Source organism: Oncorhynchus clarkii, chromosome 12 (assembly GCF_045791955.1).
Source record: "Oncorhynchus clarkii lewisi isolate Uvic-CL-2024 chromosome 12, UVic_Ocla_1.0, whole genome shotgun sequence".
In the NCBI taxonomy this organism is placed as follows: domain Eukaryota; kingdom Metazoa; phylum Chordata; class Actinopteri; order Salmoniformes; family Salmonidae; genus Oncorhynchus; species Oncorhynchus clarkii.
This window is the reverse complement of record NC_092158.1, coordinates 54,542,123-54,564,206: the sequence shown is the minus strand read 5'-3', so window position 1 is coordinate 54,564,206 and position 22,084 is coordinate 54,542,123. Positions and strand designations below refer to the sequence as shown.

At 43.2% G+C, this 22,084-nt stretch overlaps 1 protein-coding gene across 1 annotated transcript; it reads left to right on the top strand.

The window, feature by feature from the left end:
- The first annotated feature begins 1,038 nt into the window (after positions 1-1,038).
- On the top strand, positions 1,039-21,914 carry LOC139420816 (leucine--tRNA ligase, cytoplasmic-like). The gene is made up of 32 exons (XM_071171114.1): positions 1,039-1,154; positions 1,443-1,564; positions 1,669-1,756; positions 1,857-1,937; positions 2,026-2,163; positions 2,278-2,439; positions 6,593-6,705; positions 6,798-6,861; positions 7,434-7,501; positions 7,696-7,921; positions 8,087-8,174; positions 11,425-11,501; positions 11,625-11,678; positions 11,793-11,933; positions 12,133-12,210; positions 12,401-12,486; positions 12,699-12,764; positions 12,915-12,997; positions 13,398-13,536; positions 13,843-14,055; positions 14,903-14,960; positions 15,134-15,197; positions 15,787-15,970; positions 16,100-16,190; positions 16,284-16,424; positions 16,710-16,850; positions 18,438-18,548; positions 19,016-19,126; positions 19,557-19,661; positions 20,363-20,458; positions 20,748-20,880; positions 21,237-21,914. Exons 1-32 carry the CDS (start codon positions 1,149-1,151, stop codon positions 21,440-21,442), a joined length of 3,534 nt encoding a protein of 1,177 aa, XP_071027215.1. The 5' UTR covers positions 1,039-1,148; the 3' UTR covers positions 21,443-21,914.
- The last annotated feature ends 170 nt before the right edge of the window (positions 21,915-22,084 follow it).

Sequence of the window (22,084 nt, the reverse complement as noted above, 5' to 3'; positions counted from 1 at the left end):
CGATACGAACCTTGTTTCAGCAGGATGTTGTATCTATCTATACCTTATGTCATGCCTTATTGGAATGGATGTATTGATAATATCTGTTGGAAAACAGTTTGGATGTTGCCACACACATCCTTACTTGTTAACAAAATTGAAGAAGTTTCCTTTAAAATGATTCATAAATATCATCCTGCCAACCACTATATGAAGAAGTTTAAGGAAATATCAACTGAAATTGCTCCTTTTGTAATGACCACCCAGAAACAGTGTTGCATCTTTTTTGGCATTGTATTGATGTAAGAAAACTGTGGCAAGACATCAGTAGATTTATAATTGAACACTTTTATGAAGGTCTTACACTATTGTGGGGAGATGTACTGCTTGGATTCTTTACCTACGATAGGAATAAGCTGAAACATTTTTATGTAATTAATTTCATTATTCTTTTGGCCAAATTTCATATTCACAAATGTACATTTACTAGCAAAAAACACATTTTCTTACCCTACAAAAAGAAATTGAACTGTGTTTTAAGACAATTAAATACTTTACTAATAAAAAAGCTGTTAGAATTATAAGTGTATGTATGTCCCTTAAGGTCTTTGTGTAATGTGATATTGTACCCCCTAGCTCAATTGTCCATTGTATATCATCTATATATACTTGTGTTCCCTCATGTTTTCTCTGTATTGATTTGTTCTCAATAAAAAAAATATTAATAAAAACACTTTTGTAGGATTTCGCTCTAGGTTTTGCAAATGTATTTAAAAATTCAATTTCAAAGTTTCAATAATACTGGAGCCAGGCCAGGGTTGACTCTTCACTCAGTTGGTAGGAAAATAAGACCTTGCCTAAAATCGTATCAAAATCATTTCACCCTGTTTAAAAAAAACATATATATATATATATATATATAGTTTATATGCATTTATATGCGTTGATATATGTGTTAAATATTCTTATTGTGTTTTTGTACTCAGAGAAAGTAGTCTGTGTCCATATACTGTAAAAGAGCCACTCGCTTATACTACATTTCCCAGAAGTCTGCATAGGCTGTCCCTTGCTGTAGTGTAGATGTCATCAGCCAAGTGCCGAAGCTGTTGGCGTGGGTTTTCTTGACAGATTATCAGTTTTTACCGTTTTCTGTATATTTCTATATCAAAATGACGGTACGTCGTGGCTACTTACTCTACTTGTGCATGTATGATGCTTTTCAGGTTTAATGCTAGTCATGTTATGCATAACTAGCCAACTACTTTGTTAGCTAGCACTTAGCTGCATTAGCATTAGCTAACTTGAACTAGCTTGCTAGCTAGCAACTAACACGTTACTTAGAAAAGACGAAACTAGACACCGGGAAGAGACCTACGTCTGGCTATCTAGTTAAGACGCCTATTTGATGTTTAATAATAATAATAACAAATATACATTTAAATTATACATTACATTAATTTTAGGAGCGGAAGGGAACAGCTAAGTTGGACTTCCTCAGAAAGATAGAAGAGGACATGCAGCAGAAATGGGAGAAGGAAAGAACGTTTGATTGTGATGCACCCACCACTATTGGGGAAAGCACCAAGTAAGTCTACTGGGACTGTTATTTTATGATCATCAACGCTCTATTTTAGTTTTCCAGTCCACTTTTCCCAACCAATTTCTAATGCACCACCCTCTCCTTTGTAGCAAAAACAAATACTTTGTCACCTTCCCCTACCCTTACATGAATGGAAGGCTGCATCTTGGTCATACTTTCTGCCTTTCGAAGTGCGAGGTAAGATTTATATAGATTTGACTTACAGGTCTTATGTTAAATATCCTCTGTGAAAGATTCATTTTACAATTTGCTGACATATCTGTCTTTTTCTTTGTAGTTTGCTGTTGGTTTCCAACGCTTGAAAGGGAAGCAATGCCTATTTCCATTTGGGTTGCATTGTACAGGAATGCCAATCAAAGTGAGTTAATTTTAATCCCTTGTTTGCTGTGTACATTATACAATGTCATGGTTGGAAGTTAAACATTAAAATGTATTTTAATCCACAGGCCTGTGCAGACAAGCTGAAGAGAGAGATGGAGGTTTACGGCAACCCACCACAGTTTCCTGAAGAGGAGGAGGAAGAAGAGGAGAAGCCCAAGTTTGCAGATGAGTTCATCATCAAGGACAAAGCTAAGGGCAAAAAGGTGAACTTTAGATGAACATTTCAATTGATCCTCTGCGCTACTCATATTCTTGGGGGAAATTGTTCCCATTCATACACCATGTAATCTCATTGTGATCTCTTGTGTGATCATCAGAGCAAAGCAGTGGCAAAGGCTGGAGGGTCAAAATTCCAGTGGGACATAATGAAGTCTCTGGGGTTGAATGACATGGAGATAGTACCGTTTGCAAACGCGGCGCACTGGCTGGAGTACTTCCCACCCATGACCGTGAAAGACCTGAAGATGATGGGTGTGAAGGTGAGTAATAATGTCTCGAGGCTGCCTGCTGGTTCGACTTAGGAGGCGCGCACACCTCCAACCGCTTCCGAGTATATTACTTGCTAATGTTCAGTCATTGGATAACAAAGTTGATGAGCTTAGAGCAAGGATTTCTTTCCAGAAAGACATCGGGCCTGTAACATACTTTGTTAAATGAAAACATGGCTCTCTCTGGATATTCTGTCGGAGTGGTGAAGCCAGCAGTATTCTCAATACATCGCGCAGAAAGGAATAAATATCTCTCCGGGATACGGAGGGGTGTATTTCATGATTAACAACTCATGGTGTAATTTTAGGATCATACAGGATCTCAAGTCCTTTTGTTCACTCAACGTAGAATACATCAATTAAATATCCACCTTATTATCTCCCAAGAGAGTTCTCTGTCATTGCCACGGCCGTTTACATCCCAACTCAAGCCAATACCTCGACGGCCCTTAAGGAACTTCACTGGACTGACTTTATGTAAACTGGAAACCACATATCCTGAGGCTGCATTTATTATAGCTGGGGATTTTAATAAAGCAAATCTAAGGACTAGGCTGCCGAAGTTCTATCAACATATCGACTGTACTACTCGCGCTGCTAAGACTATCTACCATTGCTTTTCAAACTTCCGGAATGATAAGACGGCCCTCAACCATCCTCCTTTGGGGAAAATCTGACCACGACTCCATCTTGCTCCTCCCGTCCTATATGCAAAAACTCAAACAGTGCTTCGAACTATTCAACGCTTGTCTGACCAATCGGAATCCACGCTTCAGGATTTAACGCATTTAACCATGGCAAGGTGACTGTTTATATTCTGCCATATTACCAGTGTAGTTATTCACTCCGCCAGGCAATCAAACAAGCTAAACGTCAGTATAGAGACAAAGTGGAGTCGCAATTCAACGGCTCAGGAACTACAGACAATCATGGACTACAAAAGGAAAACCAGACCGATGTCTTGCTTCCGGACAGGCAACCGCAAGGCTCTCCAGAGGGTGGTGTGGTCTGCCTAACATATTACCGGGGGCAAACTACCCGCCCTCCAGGACACTTTCAGCACCCAATGTCACAGGAAGGCCAAAAAGATAATCAAGGATATCAACCACCCGAGCCACTTCCTGTTCATCCCGCTATCACCCAGAAGGCCAGGTCAGTACAGGTGCATCAAAGATGGGACCGAAAGACTGAAAAACAGCTTCTATCTCAAGGCCGTCAGACTGTTAAACAGCCATCATTAGCACATTACAGGATGTTGCCTATAGGCATAGACTTGAAATCTCTGGCCACTTTAAGGAATGGAACACTTTAATGTTTACATATCTGGCATTACTCATCTCATATGTATTTACTGTATTGTGGACTATGTTAGTCAGATTTGGGTATATGTTGAGTCATTTGTTAGATATTACTGCACTGTCAGAGCTAGAAGCACAAGCATTTCGACCACACCCGCAATAAATTCTGAAAATCATGTGTATGTGACCAATACTATTTGATTTAATGACAAGAAAACAGTAAACTGAGCTTGATTCTTGTATGCAGTACCATGAATCCTGATGTTAAAGGGTAGGGAGCAAAAACGTAACCTATGGATTTGTATAAGTATATGCATTTAAGTCTGAATTCAAGTTATAACTAATTTTTTATTTTTCGAGTAATTACATAAAACCGATCAGAATGCCGATGTCATGCCGGAAAATGTTTTTCCGTGGAGTGAGTAATATGGACTGCCTTGCAAGCCAGCCTATTCCCCATACTGTGAACTCTTAACATAAATAACTTCAAATGTGTAACTTCAAATTAAACAATCGTTTGCACTGATTACTACTGGTTTCAATAAAATGTTCAGGCAACTTACAAGCAAATACTTTATGAATTTGTTACAAATCAGCTTGCAAGGTTGCGAGCCAACTTGCCTGCTAACGTTAGCCCTACCAGCCAGTTGAGTCAGTCAGTTGCTATGAACACCTAGCTTACAGATGCAATAAAGTAAACCAAAGTTTGGGAAATGCATAACGCCATCTAACCAGTTATCAAGTGATGTTATATACAGTTGCCTTAGCCAGCCAGTTAAAGTTAGATATTTTTGCCTGTTCGCTAGCCTAGCCAGCTAACTAGCCTAGCTAGCCAACCACCATGGTCGATATAGCTACGTAATAAGCCAGAAATCAACACCAACTAGTCTAGCAGAGGCAGGATCCCACAGAACACACAAAAGCCAGCCGATATAAAGTAGAGACTTACCGATTGACGGCGGAGTTAGGAGCGAGGCGCTTCAGAGCAAGAGACTGCTTCACTGGTCGAGGGAGAGTCAACTAATCCAATAGCGATATAGTGTGGTAAATCCAAGTAGATAGATTCCAGGGGCAATAATACATAGGAAGAACGGGTTGAAAAATTGGCCAAACAAATTGGGGGATGAAAAAGAAGTCCAGACAAGGTACTAAACAGTTCAATCAGGCAGGAATGATTTGCCAGAGGCAAGCCTGTTGCTGGTACAGGAGAAGTCAGAGCAACCCAGACTATAAAATCAGAGCAGGATCATCTGTCCCCCACGTGGGGAATCTGGCTGTTTAAGTCAAATTGTGATTGGTGAATTGTAGCTCACCACTACCAATACTCGGTCTGTATGGCTAATGGTTAACGTTAGCCAGCTCAAGTTAGCTAACGCAGAGTAGATTCTCCATATGATGAGAGTACATTGTCGGTATTTTAGAAGATATATCCTGAAATAAGTTAATACATATGTAAAATCATAACTGTTTGAAGTTATAGGTAACCAGATCGTGAAAAATGTTCTCTTCATTTTATTTTGTAACTAAGCAAATTTCACGTCTCCTGGGCACTAACTTGAACATTGTGGAAATTCTATGCAGCTTCCAGCTCACGCGTTTACTGTGAACACTGAGACTGTACCTGCTTTAAGTTAGTTTTAACAGTGGTCAAGTTGGCTACTGTCGCTATTTGATCATTAATGTAGGCCTACCAGAGTGCCCTACCGTCAAGAACAATGGAGAAAATGCATCCCATAACAGCTTTAACATGGAAATAGCTGTTCTCATTCAGCCTACTGTAGCACCCAATGTATGGTGTTCAATGTAGGCCTACATTCCATGAGACTAAGTCTAAGTCACTTACAGATCCTGGTTTGATACCGGGCAGTGTTGCAGCCGGCCGCGAACGGGAGATCCATGAGGCGACGCAAAATTGGCGCAGCGTCGTCCGGGTTAGTGAAGGGTTTGACCGGCCGGGATGTCCTTGTCCCATCGCGCTCTACCGTCTCCACTGGCGGGCCAAGCGCATGCACTCTTGACACGGTCACCAGGTGTTTCCTCCAACACATTGGTGTGGCTGGCTTCCAGGTTAAGTGAGCATTGTGTCAAGAGGCAGTGCGGCTTGGCGGGGTCGTGTTTCAGAGGACGCATGGCACTTGACCTTCGCCTCTCCAGAGTCCGTGCGGGAGCTGCAATGATGGGACAATTGGATACCACGAAATTGGGGAGGAAAAAGGGGATACAAGAATAAAATGCATGCACACATTTTATGCTCTTGAAGGACGCAATCACTCCCCTATTGCTGACTACAAATGATCTATAACTGGGCTAATACCTCAATAACTGGATAGAATATGTACAAAATGTGCACACGCGACTACATGCAGCTCTCGCTTTGATATCACAACAAGCGCATCTACTCACGACCGCTAATGCTGTCAACACAGTCCAGTTCAAAATAAACGGCACAGATCCATATCTGACAATGGTCTATTTGCATCTAGGCCTACTGCATCTCTGATTGTTTATGCCGCACCGGTCTGTGTCGAGTCCGGGCTGAGTCGTGCGTGTCAATGCAATAGAATCCTACTTCGATGCTTTCTGCCTACAACAAAATCTCTTGCATTGTTCATTTTGGTATGTTGCATTGAAATTGGGTTTTTAAACATGACTTAAATGTAAGCCTATGCAAAGTTAACCAATTAAAAACAGTACTGTAGCAATGACATCTATGTATGACTATTTGAAAGTTAAATGTGTGGTTCTCAAGTTAAGATTCAGATCTAAATGTACAGATCAACAACCATTACTTCACTTTGAAAGTATTTTAGGTGCTGTCCTGGTTCTTAAGCATAATTATATCACAGGTGGACTGGCGACGCTCCTTCATCACAACCGATGTCAACCCTTTCTACGACTCCTTCGTGAGGTGGCAGTTCATCACCCTGAAAGAGAGGAAGAAAATCAAGTTTGGTAAAAGGTATGTTTAGGACTTGGAAAGGTTTATTATAACCTTGCAATGTGTAAACCTTGTAGCATTATTACATTGATTTACATTCTAACTTTTTGCAGGTATACCATCTACTCTCCAAAAGATGGACAGCCATGTATGGACCATGACAGGCAGACTGGAGAGGTGAGATTTTCTTGCCACTACATTACATTTTATTCATCAAATGCTTTGGAAAAAACAGGTAACAATGAAATGCTTACTTACGGGCCCTTTCCAACAATGCAGAGAGAAAGAAAATGGAGAAATAATAAATGTGCAATGAGTAGTGATAACTTGGCTATATATACGGGGTACCTGTATTGAGTCGATATGCAGGAGTATGAAGTAATTGATTTAGAGAAGTAGATATAACTTGGAATAAAGTGACATATAATAAACAGTAGCAGCAGTGTATCTGATGAGTCAAAGTTAGTGGAAAAGGTGTCAGTGCAGATAGTCCAGGTAGCTATTTGGTTATTTAATCAACTATTTAGTAGACTTATGGCTAGGGGGTAGAAGATTTTCAGGGTCATGTTGGTTCTAGACTTGCTGTAGCAGAGGGAACAGGTTATGACTTGGGTCGCTGGAGTTTGACAATTTTTAGGTTCTTCCTCTGACACTGCATGGTATAGATGGCTGGCAGGAACATAATCTCAATGAGGTTTTGTCCCTCTGTTGTGTAGCTGCAGCTCTATAATCACGTTTTTACATTCTAGGGAGTTGGACCACAGGAGTATACCCTCATCAAGATGAAGGTTGTAGAGCCCTACCCTGCAAAACTAAGGTACTGTATGTAGCAGACTAGACATAGTGTTTTTTTTTAGCATGACCTACATTGTCATTGATATGATATACAATCAACTTTGTCACATTTTAGACCTAGCAGTTTTGCCTGATAGCAGGTAACATTTGTTGCTGGTTGGGGAAAGACTACCATCCACCTCCTGCAAATACTCTTCTGAAAACTGTTACCCTCAGTGGCCTTAAAGGAAAGAACATCTTCTTGGTGGCAGCTACTCTCAGACCAGAGACCATGTTTGGCCAGACTAACTGCTGGGTCCATCCTGACATCAAGTACATAGCCTTTGAGATGGCCTGTGGAGACGTGTTCATTAGCACGAGGAGGTCAGCTAGGAACATGTCTTACCAAGGCTTCACCAAGGAGAACGGCAAGGTTACAGTGATCATGGATGTTCTGGGAAAGGTGTGCACATTTAAATTACATCCTTATGTTTAAGTGTCTGCACACACATTTATGCAATAATGTACGTTAAATAGCCTGAGTTCCCTCTGACACACACGCACGCACCTTATGAGTTTGACACCACACACTCACATAGTGGTAAATGTCTTTTTACGTTCTCTGTAGGATATTCTTGGATGTGCTCTTAGTGCCCCGCTGTCATCTTACCGGACCATCTATGCCCTGCCCATGCTTACCATCAAGGAGGACAAAGGTATTGGAATAAAGTATTGAGAATGCTCCAAATACCGCTTTTTAACTGCATCCATCCTGTCTCTGCTAGAGCACATTGAGACGGCTTGAGGCAGTCCTCCTTTTGAAGAGCTAAAGTGAAGGAGACATAAGTCATTGTAGAGCACAGTGAACATTGCTGAAATGGACAACAGAGATTACTTTTTATTAGGGGGTAGATCAGCTTTAATATTACAGATGGATTGTGGCTTCCATCAATGTAATTGCCTGCATCATTTCCAATCCCCCATATTTTATTGATAAATATTTTTTATGTGTCTTTATTATATTCCCCCAACACTACCACCCCTCCCTTAATTGAAGTAAACTAATAGACAACAACACTTACACTTCTAAAGTGCATTCGGGAAGTATTCACACCCCATGACTTTTTCCACATTTTGTAACAGCCTTATTCTAAAATTGATTCAATTGTCCCCCCCCCCCTCAATCTACACACAATACCTCATAACGACAAAGCAAAAAGTGGTTTAGACATTTTTTATCAATTATAACAAATAAATCATATCACATGTAAGTAATCAGACCCTTTACTCAGTACTTTGTTAAAATCAAATCATATTTTATTGACACGTGTATAGCAGATGTTATTGCGGGAGTAGCTAAATGCTTGTTTCTAGCTCTGACAGTGCAGTAATATCTAACAATTTCACAACATACACACAAATCTAAGTAAATGGAATTTAGAATGGAATTAAGAATATATATGGATGAGCAATGTCAGAGCGGCATAGACTGATACAGTAGATAGTATAGAATACAGTATACATATGAGATGAGTAATGCAAGATATGTAAACATGATTAAAATGACTAGTGTTCCATTTTATTAAAGTGGCCAGTGATTAAGGCTATGTATGTAGGCAGCAGCGTCTATGTGCTAGTGATGGCTATTTAAGTCTTATGGTCTTGAGCTAGATAGAAGCTGTTTTTCAGTCTCTCCGTCCCAGCTTTGATGCACCTGTACTGACCTCACCTTCTAGATGGTAGTGGTGTGAACAGGCAGTGGCTCAGGTGATTATTGTCCTTGATGATCTTTTTGGCCTAACTGTGACATCGGGTGCTGAAGGTGTCCTGGAGGGGAGGTAGTTTGCACCTTTGGCAGCGAGTCTTCTTGGGTATGACGGTACAAGCTTGGCACACCTGTATTTGGGGAGTTTCTCCCATTCTTCTCTGCAGGTCTTCTCAAGCTCTGTCAAGTTGGACGGGAAGCGTCGCTGCACAGCTATTTTCAGATCTCCGGAGATCAGGTTCAAGTCCAGACTCTGGCTAGGCCACTCAAGGACATTGAGAGACTTGTCCTGAAGCCAATCTGGTGTTGTCTTGGCTGTGTGCTTAGGGTTGTTGTCCCTTTGGAAGGTGAACCTTTGCTCAAGTCTGAGGTCCTGAGGCGCAGGTTTTCATCAAGGATTTCTCTGTACTTTGCTCCGTTCATCTTTTCCTTCGATCCTGACTAGTTTCCCAGTCCCTGCCGCTGAAATACATCCCCATAGCATGATGCTGCCACCACCATGCTTCACCGCAGGGATGGTGCCAGGTGTCCTCCAGATGTGACGCTTGACTTTCAGGCCAAAGAGTTCAATCTTGGTTTCATCAGACCAGAGAATCTTGTTTCTCATGGCCTGAGAGCACTTTCGGCTCCTTTTGGCAAACTCCAAGCAGGCTGTCATGTGCGTTTTACTGAGGAGTGGCTTCCATCTGGTCACTCTACCATAAATGCCTGATTGATGGACTGCTGCAGCGATGGTTGTCCTTCTGGAAGGTTCTACCATCACCACAGAGGAGCTCTGGGTTCTTGGTCACCTCCCTGACCATGGCCCTTCTCCCCCAATTGCTCCGTTTGGTCGGGCGGCCAGCTCTAGGAAGAGTCTTGGAGGTTCTTAACTTCTTCCATTTAAGAATGATGGAAGCCACTGTGTTCTTGGGGGACCTTCAATGCTGCAGACATTTTTTGGGACCCTTCCCCAGATCTGTGCCTCGACACAATCCTGTCTCGGAGCTCTACTGACAATTCCTTCGAATTGTCAACTGTGGGAACTTGTATAGACAGTTGTGTACCTTCCCAAATCATGACCAATCAATTGAATTTACCACAGGTGGACTCCAATCTAGTTGTAGAAACATCTCAAGGATGATCAATGGAAACAACATGCACCTGAGCTCAATTTAGTCTCTTAGCAAAGAGTCTGAATACTTGTGTTAATGTTTTATTTTTTAATACATTTGCAAAAAAATTCTCAACCTTTTTTCTAGTTGTAATTATGGGTGTTGTGTGTAGATTTAGGGGACTTTTTTGTTGTTGATCCATTTTGGAATAAGGCTGTAACGTAACCAAATGTGGAAGAAGTCAAGGGGTCTGAATATTTTCCGACTGCACAGTAATATGCATTTTACGGACACAGTATATTTTACAATAGTTATCTTTTTGTTTTTAGTCCCATTATTCAGCTCCCCTCAACCCCCTCCCATCAATCTTTGAACACCATCCATTTTATTTTTAGATTACATTTTTTGACTCTGCTGTGATGTTTCACACAAGTTCTGAACCTTTCTATTATCATTGTTTCTACAGATTGTAAATTAAAGAGATTTTTTTGCTAAGAGTATTATATTATTGATCGATTGACTAGGACTTTTAAAGTCAACCAACAGTGCGATTTGCTGCGTTGGTTCCGGGTAATGTTGCAATTTTTCAGCCGTTACTGAACCTGCAAACAAAGAAAATCTACATATTTTGCTACAATTTTGGTCAATTGAAAAATGCTAAATTTTGAATCCGGTGTCGTTTTGTGTATCAGTTCATCGCTATATGGCACAGCGGTGACATTTTTTGTCCTTTTTAAACTGGTCTACTTTTTTGTTTATCAAACATTTCTTTAACCAATTTTGGTCTTGAATGCAGGGCCGACAGACAAGTTGTGACTTACTGATGTACACCTGATGGGATGCTGCACTATTGGTCATTACAATTAATAATTTTGGTCCTCTGTGCTCCAGGCGTTTACATCTGCATCAAAATGGTGTGGCTGAATTGAAATATCAGAAAGCAGATATCTATGGCTTTGTTCGCTCTAATGCGCATCATCCTGTGTTTGATAGAAAAGGCAATGACTACCTCAGAGGACACAGCAGGGGCATGTCTTGTTTTTTGTAGATGTTGGTTTTGTTTGTCATGTGACCCTGGTCCACTTGTTTTGTGACCCCCCCCCCCAGGCACTGGAATTGTCACCAGCGTACCGTCCGACGCACCTGATGACATCGCTGCCCTCAGGGATATCAAAAAGAAACAGGTGACACTAACTGTACAAAACTGTGCCCGTTTGTGGCTACTGGTCTATTTTAGTTAACCTATGCATTGCAAAATGTGTTTTTGTTATTGATGTAATTGGAGATCACTTGGATTCCTCTTATAGGCCCTGAGAGAGAAATATGGTATCGAAGACAAGATGGTCCTACCTTTTGAGCCGGTAAGCTTAAGTCACACTGACACCATCGCCTTGCCTCTCACGTCTTTTATCCGGTCCCTAAATGATCAGACAGTGCAGTGTGTGCCTAATATTCACTGCTGCCTACTCCTCCAGGTGCCCATCATTGAGATCCCTGGCTATGGGAACCTGTCTGCTCCTCTGGTGTGTGACGAGTTGAAGATCCAGAGCCAGAATGACCGTGAGAAGCTGGCAGAGGCCAAGGAGAAGGTTTACCTCAAGGGCTTCTATGAAGGGGTGAGTCCTAATGGCTACACAGAACATCTCGACTATGCATACGTATAATACAATGCAGCTTTATTTATCCCCATAGAACAGTTCAGGATACTTGGGGCTATAGATGTGCATCAGAGGTGTTCAACAACATACAATGGTATATGAAAAATCAACAACCACATGTTCTCTGATTTTCTAATGAATGGTCTTCTTTTCTCAGATCATGCTGGTTGAAGGCTACAAGGGCCAAAAGGTGCAGGATGTCAAGAAACCCATCCAGAAGATGATGGTGGAGAAGGTACCCTGGTTGAAATCAATTATTTGATACCAATCTATTTATTGCGTTTCTGTTTATTTTCTGCAACTATGTTTACAATGTGGTGCTGAATGCTACTGTTGGTTCTTTCTCTGACCTGTATGATGTGTTTAATACGGTTCTTTATTATGTGTCTCTGTTTTCTAATTGGGATCTCTACCAATGTTCCCAGGGCGAAGCTTTGATCTACATGGAGCCAGAGAAGCAGGTGATGTCTCGCTCTTCAGACGAGTGTGTGGTGGCACTATGCGACCAGTGGTGAGTATGGGAGCCTGAAAATACTCCCTGATTTATGGTAGTTTTTCCTGTTGTGTCTATTCACTGATAGCAATGGTGAAACGGTGCGATGTTCAGTGTGGATCCAAGGCTACCTGACAGCATAGACAAGTATCTAAGGGTAATTATTAGGGAAACTCTAAACTGAACATTTCTGAGCTGAATTTCTAAAGTATGTGGTGTCCGTCTGACAGGTATCTGGATTATGGAGACAAAGAGTGGAAACAGCAGGCCATGGAATGCCTGAAGCCACTGGAGACGTGAGTCATTCCGCTGTTCTGTCGCTCAACTGCCCCAGCTCCCTCCAGTGACTATACCACTGCTAACAAGCTCCTTGTCAAAGCAATGTGTCAGTGTGTTGACGATTTTGTTGATCAAACTGTGCTTCCTGTATATGTTTGACTCTTTAGGTTCTGTGACGAGACGAGGAAGAACTTTGAGGCCACTCTGGACTGGCTCCAGGAGCACGCCTGCTCTCGTACCTACGGACTGGGTGAGGAGGGTGACGGGAGTTGGAGGAGGGTGACGGGAGTTGGAGGAGGGTGACGGGAGTTGGAGTTAGTTTGTCACAACAGAGCGGATTCTGTGCAGAACCAGGAGGTTTTACTGACCATGTGACCTTACAACTCTGGGCCTAGCTATAGCTATAAAATACAGTCTATAACTAGACCCCATAGAGTCACATTGTCAGAAAACATTCTGAAGCATGTTTTAGTAGGTCATGTGCCATACTGCAGGAAGGACACGTTTCACATGCTTAATGATCAGTTATCCATTTCATTGGTGGACCCAGCATGCTAAGCCATAGTAATGATATGATAATCATATCCCTTACTGTTCACATTAAGTGTTTGATTGTTGTTGTTTGTTGTACTGTGTGCTTGTTGCCATAGGTACAAGGTTGCCATGGGACCAGCAGTGGCTGATTGAGTCCCTATCTGACTCCACCATTTACATGGCCTACTACACCGTGGCTCACTTCCTCCAGGGGGGAGTGCTCAACGGACAGGGACCCTCTCCTCTAGGGATCAAGTATGTGCCACTCGACTCTCACGCGGTTGGTTGTCTTATTTAGCGGCGATAGGCATCTGTAGATGCAGACGGAAGATATTGCAGCATGTTCAGATGTCCTTTTAAACATATTGCAATGGAGAAAGTTTGTATTTTAGAAGTTGGAGATGTATGATCATCATGTACTGTTTTGCACATGTATTCCTTTTTGAAGAAGAGGATAAATGCGCTGTGCCAGATTTTTAAATCCCTATTTGGTTATGGATACAGTACTATTGGAGCCACTACATAATCTGAGTCTGTGCCTGCACTCTCTCTCTCTGTAAGGCCAGAGCAGATGACCAGGGAGGTGTGGGACTTCATCTTCTTCAAGAGCTCTGCCTTCCCCAAGACGGACATCCCCAAGGAGCACCTGCAGAGGCTGAGGAGGGAGTTTGAGTACTGGTACCCCGTGGATGCCCGTGTGTCTGGGAAGGACCTGGTGCCCAACCACCTATCCTACTACCTGTACAACCACGTGGCCATGTGGCCCAATGACAGGTGAGACGTACCACCTTCCTGTCTCTGCCTGCCTGCCTCTCTCTGGTTCTAGGGCTGCTGCAGGGGTACAAGTCCGTTATTCCTCCTAATTAATATATATATATATATATATAATAGTTTAGATTTAAACGTTTACATGCTTTGCTAGAATACCGTAGCCTTACGTAGAGGAATTTGAAGTTTGAAATGAAACAAGACAATGGTAGCCACAACCATTCAAAAAAGTATTTTTTTATTTTTTATTTAAAAAAAAAATTCTTACCAATTTCGTGTTATCCAATTGTTTAGTAGCTACTATCTTACTTACTATCTTACCGTACTATCCTACCGTATGGGCTCGGGAGAGATGAAGGTTGAAAGTCATGCGTCCTCCGATACACAACCCAACCAAGCCGCACTGCTTCTTAACACAGCGCGCATCCAACCCGGAAGCCAACCGCAACAATGTGTCGGAGGAAACACCGTGCACCTTGGTTAGCGCGCACTGTTACCGGCCGGTTACGACAGAGCCTGGGCGCGAACCCAGAGTCTCTGATGGCACAGCTGTCGCTGCAGTACAGCGCCCTTAACCACTGCGCCGTCCGGGAGGCCCAAAAAAGTAGTTTTAAGGGTAATATTTAAAAAAAGTAACTAGTGCACATTGTTATAAACTTATCGTTATTGTGATAATTCAGTACATTTATCATGAAATGGATTCTTGCCCATATCGCCCAGCTTTAAGCCTAATGGCAATTCACTGCAGGGTCTAATCAGTTATGGGTTTGACGCCTTGCCGATTGTATGGAATGTAAGACAATCCCTCCAGAGAGCCCCATGATTTTCAAGGAGATTATCTTTGTGTACACAGCGGAAAATGGCCGCAGGCAGTCCGAGCCAATGGTCACCTGTTATTGAACTCTGAAAAGGTGCGTTTATTTCCTTCTCAAATTGATTTTGTTAACTGCAATGAACTCTCCTTTTTCTGTCTCCTGCTCTGGCATGATGGGAGCGGTGTGTTTGTCTTAAGACGTCAGTGTCTTACACAAAAAGCGTGTGTTTGTGTGTGATCCTCTTAACAATCTGTGTTTGTATTCATCAGATGTCTAAATCCACGGGCAATTTCCTCACTCTGAGTGAAGCCATCGCCAAGTTCTCTGCTGACGGTAAGCATTCCAGCCTCTTACCACAATGCTTCCTAATTGCTAGGAAGCTTGATGAGAGGAGCAGTCATTTATTTCCGGAAGTCGTTAGCATAATCAATTAGTTATTCTTTACTTCTCAATGTTTCCTTCTGTTTCTCCTCTGATGGGAGGGTGGCTAGCTTTATTTGAGGAACAGAAGAGGAAGGGGGAGCAGAGCAGTGGGATAGCTTCTCCTGCCTGCCTTTTGATCTCCTCTTCCTACTTGGAGAATAGAAATCAATGCCATCTGTCCCAGAGTGGTGATGGGAGATGAATAATTTTGAGATGATGCCATGCCTGTGGCGGAGTGCTTCGTTCTGGTTATTTATGTAGAAGTTGGACTGCCTAAATACACTGCGCTCTTCACATACTTTTGTAGTAGACAGGAGAGGATGGAGGGGAATTGTTTTGAAGCTCTGATTGTTATTATGCATCATTTAACAAATTGAGCGGACTCTGCTTTTTTAGTGCCAAAGTGCTTGTTTCTAGCAGTGCCGCTGTAATAGTGTGTTTGTGTTTAACACTCAGGGAACGCACACAGTCTTACCATATTGTGTGTGCCTTTGCCCAGGGATGCGCATGGCCCTGGCGGATGCGGGAGACACAGTGGAAGACGCTAACTTTGTGGAGGCCATGGCCGACGCTGGCATCCTGCGCCTCTACACCTGGGTGGAGTGGGTCAAGGAGATGATAGCCAATCAGAACAACCTGAGGACCGGGCCAGCCGACACCTTCAACGACCGCGTGTTCAGCAGGTACAGTCCAATGAGACACACATTTGTGTGGATTCGTCATCCAAACTCCAACTAATTGATCTTTAGCGAGGATAAATGTCTTACCTTAGCATAGTTCTAAGACTTGTTGACTTATTTCCCCCTGTTCAGTGACATGAATGCAGGCATCATGAAGACCGAGCAGCACTATCAGAGGATGATGTACAAGGAGGCGTTGAAGAGCGGCTTCTTTGAGTTCCAGGTAACAAGCTGACATCTGTCAGTGTTTGGGCTGTGTGCAGCATTCCCAATCACCAGTGACGAGACCCTAAACTGTGTGTGTGTGTCCTGGCAGGCAGCCAAGGATAAGTACAGGGAGCTGGCCATCGAGGGGATGCACCGGGACCTGGTGTTCCAGTTCATTGAGAAGCAGACCCTGCTGCTGGCCCCCATCTGCCCACACCTCTGTGAACACACCTGGGGTCTCATGGGCAAGGTAAGGGGGACAGGGCTCACAATATGACAACCTCTAAAGGCCATGCATCCATATCAGAACCTTGTCGGGATGAAAGGCTATACTTTGTTTCAGAATAACACATTTTTAATAGGTTACGCTGTAACTATTTTCTATACAATTTCCCCTTTCGCAGTCCAGTTACGTTTGGCTTTAAAAAAAGGATGGAGGATCAGCTTTCCCTACTGAAGTTGGAACCGCAACCCCCTCCCCCCAAAAAGGTTGTGGTCATAAATATTGCCATAATACCCCCTCCTCTCTCCCCAGACTGGCTCTCTGATGAAAGCATTGTGGCCAGTGGCAGGTCCAGTAGACGAGGTGCTGATGCGCTCTTCTCAGTACGTCATGGAGACAGCACATGACCTAAGAATACGTCTCAAGGCCTACCTGGCACCCCCCAAGAGCAAGGTAAGACCTACAGCTAGCTACCTGGCACCCCACTAAGAGCAAGGTAAGACCTATAGCTAGCTACCTGGCACCCCACTAAGAGCAAGGTAAGACCTATAGCTAGCTACCTGGCACCCCACTAAGAGCAAGGTAAGACCTATAGCCACCTGGCACCCCACTAAGATCAAGGTAAGACCTATAGCTAGCTACCTGGCACCCCGCTAAGAGCAAGGTCACATTAACGCTCTGCCAAGGTGCAGAGAGATCTGGGCACACAGCCAACAGGGAACTAGCCATTTTATTGCAATGACAATACATTTGTACCAGTACCACAGTAATACCGTGAGTGAATATTGTGTGCTTTAGGGAGCTGAACTAAGTTTTGAAATGCACTTTTGTGGTTCATGTTTGATGAATAGCCTAATTGTTAAATGAGACACACTAGTCCTGCAGAATCTTCTCCCTTTCACAGAGCACATTGAGCCAGAAAACAAGTCACTTAATTAAACCATGACAATACCAGCCTTGGCTACAGGCAAATCCCACTAAGTTGTGCAGCCATTCCCCAATAGTGACATGTTAGATCTCATTGTTTTAGTAATGTTCTCACAGCACTGCAGAGACCAATGAGCTCTCACTCTCAAATGGATACAGTCCTAGACAGATGTTAAAATGTCAGGTTCCATCACCATCATCAGGTTATCCTGTGTAGTATTCCGTTTTAGTAACATGCGTGTATGGCGGAGCGCTATATAGTCATAGCTTCTAGCATGTATGTTTATTTTTCAACCTTGTCTACATTTTGACATTCCATTAGTAAGTGCCTGGAGGCAGCAGGGAGCACAGATCCTATAATTAATATATAGTTCTAGCTATATCTAATTATTTGGCAAAGGAGAATATTAACAACTTGAAGCTCTCGCTTTCATACTCATATACATCATATTCATGTTGTCCTTTTTTAAATATTTTTTTTACAACACTTGAATTTGTATACTCAATCGGAAATTACCCATACGTTTCAATCGCACTATATAGCTTAACTTCCGCGACACGGATTGAATCGTGACCATCAGTGAGAACAGCTCTACTTCAGAGACCATTAGAGTAGCTGTAGCATCCTGCCATGGGGACTAGACATATTTAATGTGCGGCTCACACACACCCTCCACTACTCATCTAAGAAGAGAGGGGGGGGGGGAGATGACCGTGAAGGCAAAGTGTCTAGCATGGTGACTGGAAGAGACGACAGCTGTCATGTAAAATGAGTTCACGGATGCCCGGCTCCACTTGGCACAGAGACTAGTTCACACAGTAGCTTTTAGAGCGGGATAATGACTACTGCCGATAGGTTTCAGCAGAGGGTGATCTTGTATAACGGAGTAGAGTAGGCCTGGCAGCATTAACTAGAGTGACTTTTCTCAGTCATGTCATGTTAACCCAGGCGGTGTGATAATGGATGTCAGGCTGGATCAGGACTGCCTGCTCTGATGCGCATCGCAGCCAAGGTAATGCTACTGCTGTTGTTTAATAAGACTAGAACAGTACTAGCAGACTGACTGAGCTCTCCGTTTTCCGTCTCTCTGTCTGTGTCCCTCCCCTCAACAGAAGGGTGACGTGAAGCCCACGGCCAAGCCCTCCCACTGCACTATCTACGTTGCCAAGACGTACCCCTCTTGGCAGCACAGCGCCCTCTCGCTGCTGGGAAAACACTACAAGGCAAGTACCAACCCCCAGGAATCTGCCTGATGGGGAATCATACAAGGCAGACCGAGAGAATCTGGGGGAAAGAATCCACTATGAACCTGACTCAACTAGGTTTTTAATCTGAGTCCCAAAGGACACCCTATTTCCTATGTAGTGCACTACTTTTTACCAGGGCTCATAGGCTGGGTCCTATAGGTTTCTGGTCAAAAGTAGTGCACTATATAGGGAATAGGGTGCCATTTGTGAGACATCCTAAGTCTGTTTAGAAATAGATAGTTATAAAATGTGAGTTCAAGCTGTTCCCTCCTGTTGTTTTGGGGTGGAGTTGCAACAGAATGGAGAGACCCTACTGTGAGCTGTGATCTGCCCAGAGGCAGAGAATGTCATTCTGCTGACAACCTGGAATCCCCTTGATGATAGACTCTGACACTCTCCCCCCCTGTACGTGTGTGTGTGTTCTTCCCTGTGTGTGTGTTCAGAGCAACAAGGGCGCTCTGCCTGATAACAAGGTCATTGCCATGGAGCTTGGCGCCCTGCCGGAGCTCAAAAAGTACATGAAGAGAATGATGCCATTCGTGGCCATGATCAAGGTGAGGCTGAGGACAGGAGGGTTGGCCCTTTTCTGCTCCCCCAGGGCCCTGATCTGTGGTGGGGTGGGGGTGGGGGGGTATCACTATAACAGGGTTCTCGGCTGACCTCTGCCAGGCTCTGCATTCTCACAAGGAGACTAATAAAAATTAACATCTCTCTGTACAGTTAAGCACATTGAGGACAAGATTCCCTTCATTAAATCAATTGTATTCATACAGGGGCAGCACAACAGTGATTTGCTAGCCTTACTCAGTGGTTCAGAGCTCAGCATGGTGTATTGCTAGAGGTATGGCTGTGCCAAAGTGATCAAACAAATAAAGTCTTCCAAGCCAGATTGCCTGTGTTAACTGTAAAACCGTGCTGTGTGTCAAATAAACGGATGTGAACACAAGCGCTTTAAGGCTAACTGCTGTGTGTTGTGTTCCTCAGGAAAACCTGGAGAAGAATGGCGCCAGGGTTCTGGACCTGGAACTGGAGTTTGACGAGCGAGCCGTGCTGCTGGAGAACCTAGTTTATCTGACTAACTCTTTGGAGGTACACCAAACACTCTTCCCTCACTTTCTCCCAGCACTGCACGTTTCATGGAATATGTTGTGGAGGACAGACTCCACAACCTGATGTTCGTTCTCTAACTCTTAGCCCCCTGGTCATCACCGAAACAAGTGTATACATCCATCAAGCTGTTGTTTTTAAACATCCCTCGTTCCTGTTGACTTCTCTTTTTTAGTTTGCCTGTTCATTTATCCCTCACCTCGAGGGTGGAATGCAGCTATTTTGTATCTGTTTACGAGCACTGCTGTCCATACAGCCCTATGTGTGTTATCAATCTAACCTATTTCCCACCTCATTCATTATCCAAGCTAATTCCCCACTAGAGAAGTGTACTTTATTAGTACTTTATTGACCAGAGTGATTCAGCCAGCCCCCTTTATTTAGAGGCTATTGACACACAAAGATCTAGTTTGTAATCCCCTCTGTAGCCAGTCTCAATTATACTGAAACGACAACAGTTGCCTTGAATGTTCAATCGGGGTAACTTTGCTGCAGCGCCAATCGCATCAGGATTTCAGGCCAATGCCAACGCTCTTTTATTTGCACTCCACCTGTTCACCACAGTATGAATTCACAATGCCTCAAACACACTCTGCATGTCACACTGGCTACTGTGCTAATAGTTTCTCCCTCAATCTTTCTCATTCTCTCTTGCTCTCTCGCTCTCCTCTTTTCATCCCCAGCTTGATCAGATAGATGTGGTATTCGCATCAGAGGCAGATGACAAAATAAAGGAGGACTGTTGCCCAGGGAAACCGTTCAGTGTCTTCAGATCCGAAGTAAATCCTACCACTATTTCTGCTTGATTAGCCCTCCACACAGATTTTTGCATCATTGTAGTTGCATCATTATAGTGTTGAGACATCTTTTTATTTTTAGAACTTTCACCATTTTTTCTTAAACCACAATGTGCACTTCAACATTTTTGACAGCCATGGTAAATAATTCCTTGACACTAAAACATGTGATTTATGACAACATGCATTTGTATGTCTGTATAATGATTTGAACACTTCGTGAATGATGCATTTAGTTCAGACCAGTGAGCTGTGTGTTTGTGTCCCCTAGCCCGGTGTGGCAGTGTCCCTGCTCAACCCCCAGCCATCCAACGGTCTCTTCACCACCACTATTGACATCCGACAGGGCGACAGCAGAGACAGCATCATCCGGAGACTATCCAAAGTCAACAGATTCATTAAAGGCATGTTATTAAACCCCTAAAAAGACCTTGCGACTTCACTGCTTTCCTATTGATACCGTGTAATTGAACCATATTTTATCAAGGTTTGTTAATAGCCTGCCCTGGGCTATTGCTGTTTCCTTGAGTTCACTTTTAAAGTAAACTTTACTGAGAGTATACATTGTTCTTTTAGATGTTGTAATTGTTTAAGTCTAGTAGTAATTAGATGAGTACCGTGCTCTTGGTTTCTGTACAGTAACTCCTGATCATACAATTAGCAGAATTTTTTTATTTTAGGTTGCTGTTCAACACGTCCCTTATGTCCTGTAGACCTGACTGAAGTGAAGCATTTACATTGTCTTCCTGTCCCCTTGCAGACCTGTCCAAAGTGAAGCTGATGTGCTTTGAGGACCCTGTCCTGGGGCCTCGCCGGGTGCCCATCCTGGGGAGGGAGGAGCAGGGCAAGCTGCCTATCTCTGACAAGTCGTCCTTCAGCATCAGCCTGGCTGACAGGAAGGTCCTTATGACAGACAATGGCCTCAGCGTAGACATAGGAGACACCCTGGTGTACCTGGTACAATAGAGCACAGGTCTTGGGTCTGTTTCAATACTTTTACAATGCTTCCATCCTTGAGGAAACCACTGGTCTGACAAGGGCTAATCTAGTCTCAAAGATATCAGTAATTACCTCAAGGAAGGTAGGAAGGATGCATGTTAAAAAGCATTTGAACAGGGCCCTGCTCTCTGTGTAGGGGTGTGGGACTGAACAGCAGGAGGCTGTAACAGAATGACAAGACAGCATTTTTCTGCTGTAGATGTTACTATGTGCTCTGACATACACAGCTCTGTGGAGTACAGCCAGGAAGTAGTCTTGCCTTTACCGTTTCTATTCAAGTGGTTAAAAAAAAAAATAGAATGTACTCGTGTCTTGTCCTCCCATCGTATATTATGTTGTTTCAGCGATTCAGTGTCTGTCATGATGTTTTAAAGAATGGACGAAAGAGTAATTGTACAAGGTGACGTGAATTTCCTAAAATAAATAAATCTTTAACGTATTTGGGTGGTGCATTTCTTTATTTTCATCCATGTTGGGATATATGTCCTGTATTATGGTCACATTCCCTCTGCAGTGGTCCTCTAGGTCAGGGTTTCCCAAACTTGGTCCTGCCCCCACTCCCCCAGGTGCACGTTTTTGTTTTTTGCCCTAGCACTACACAGCTGATTC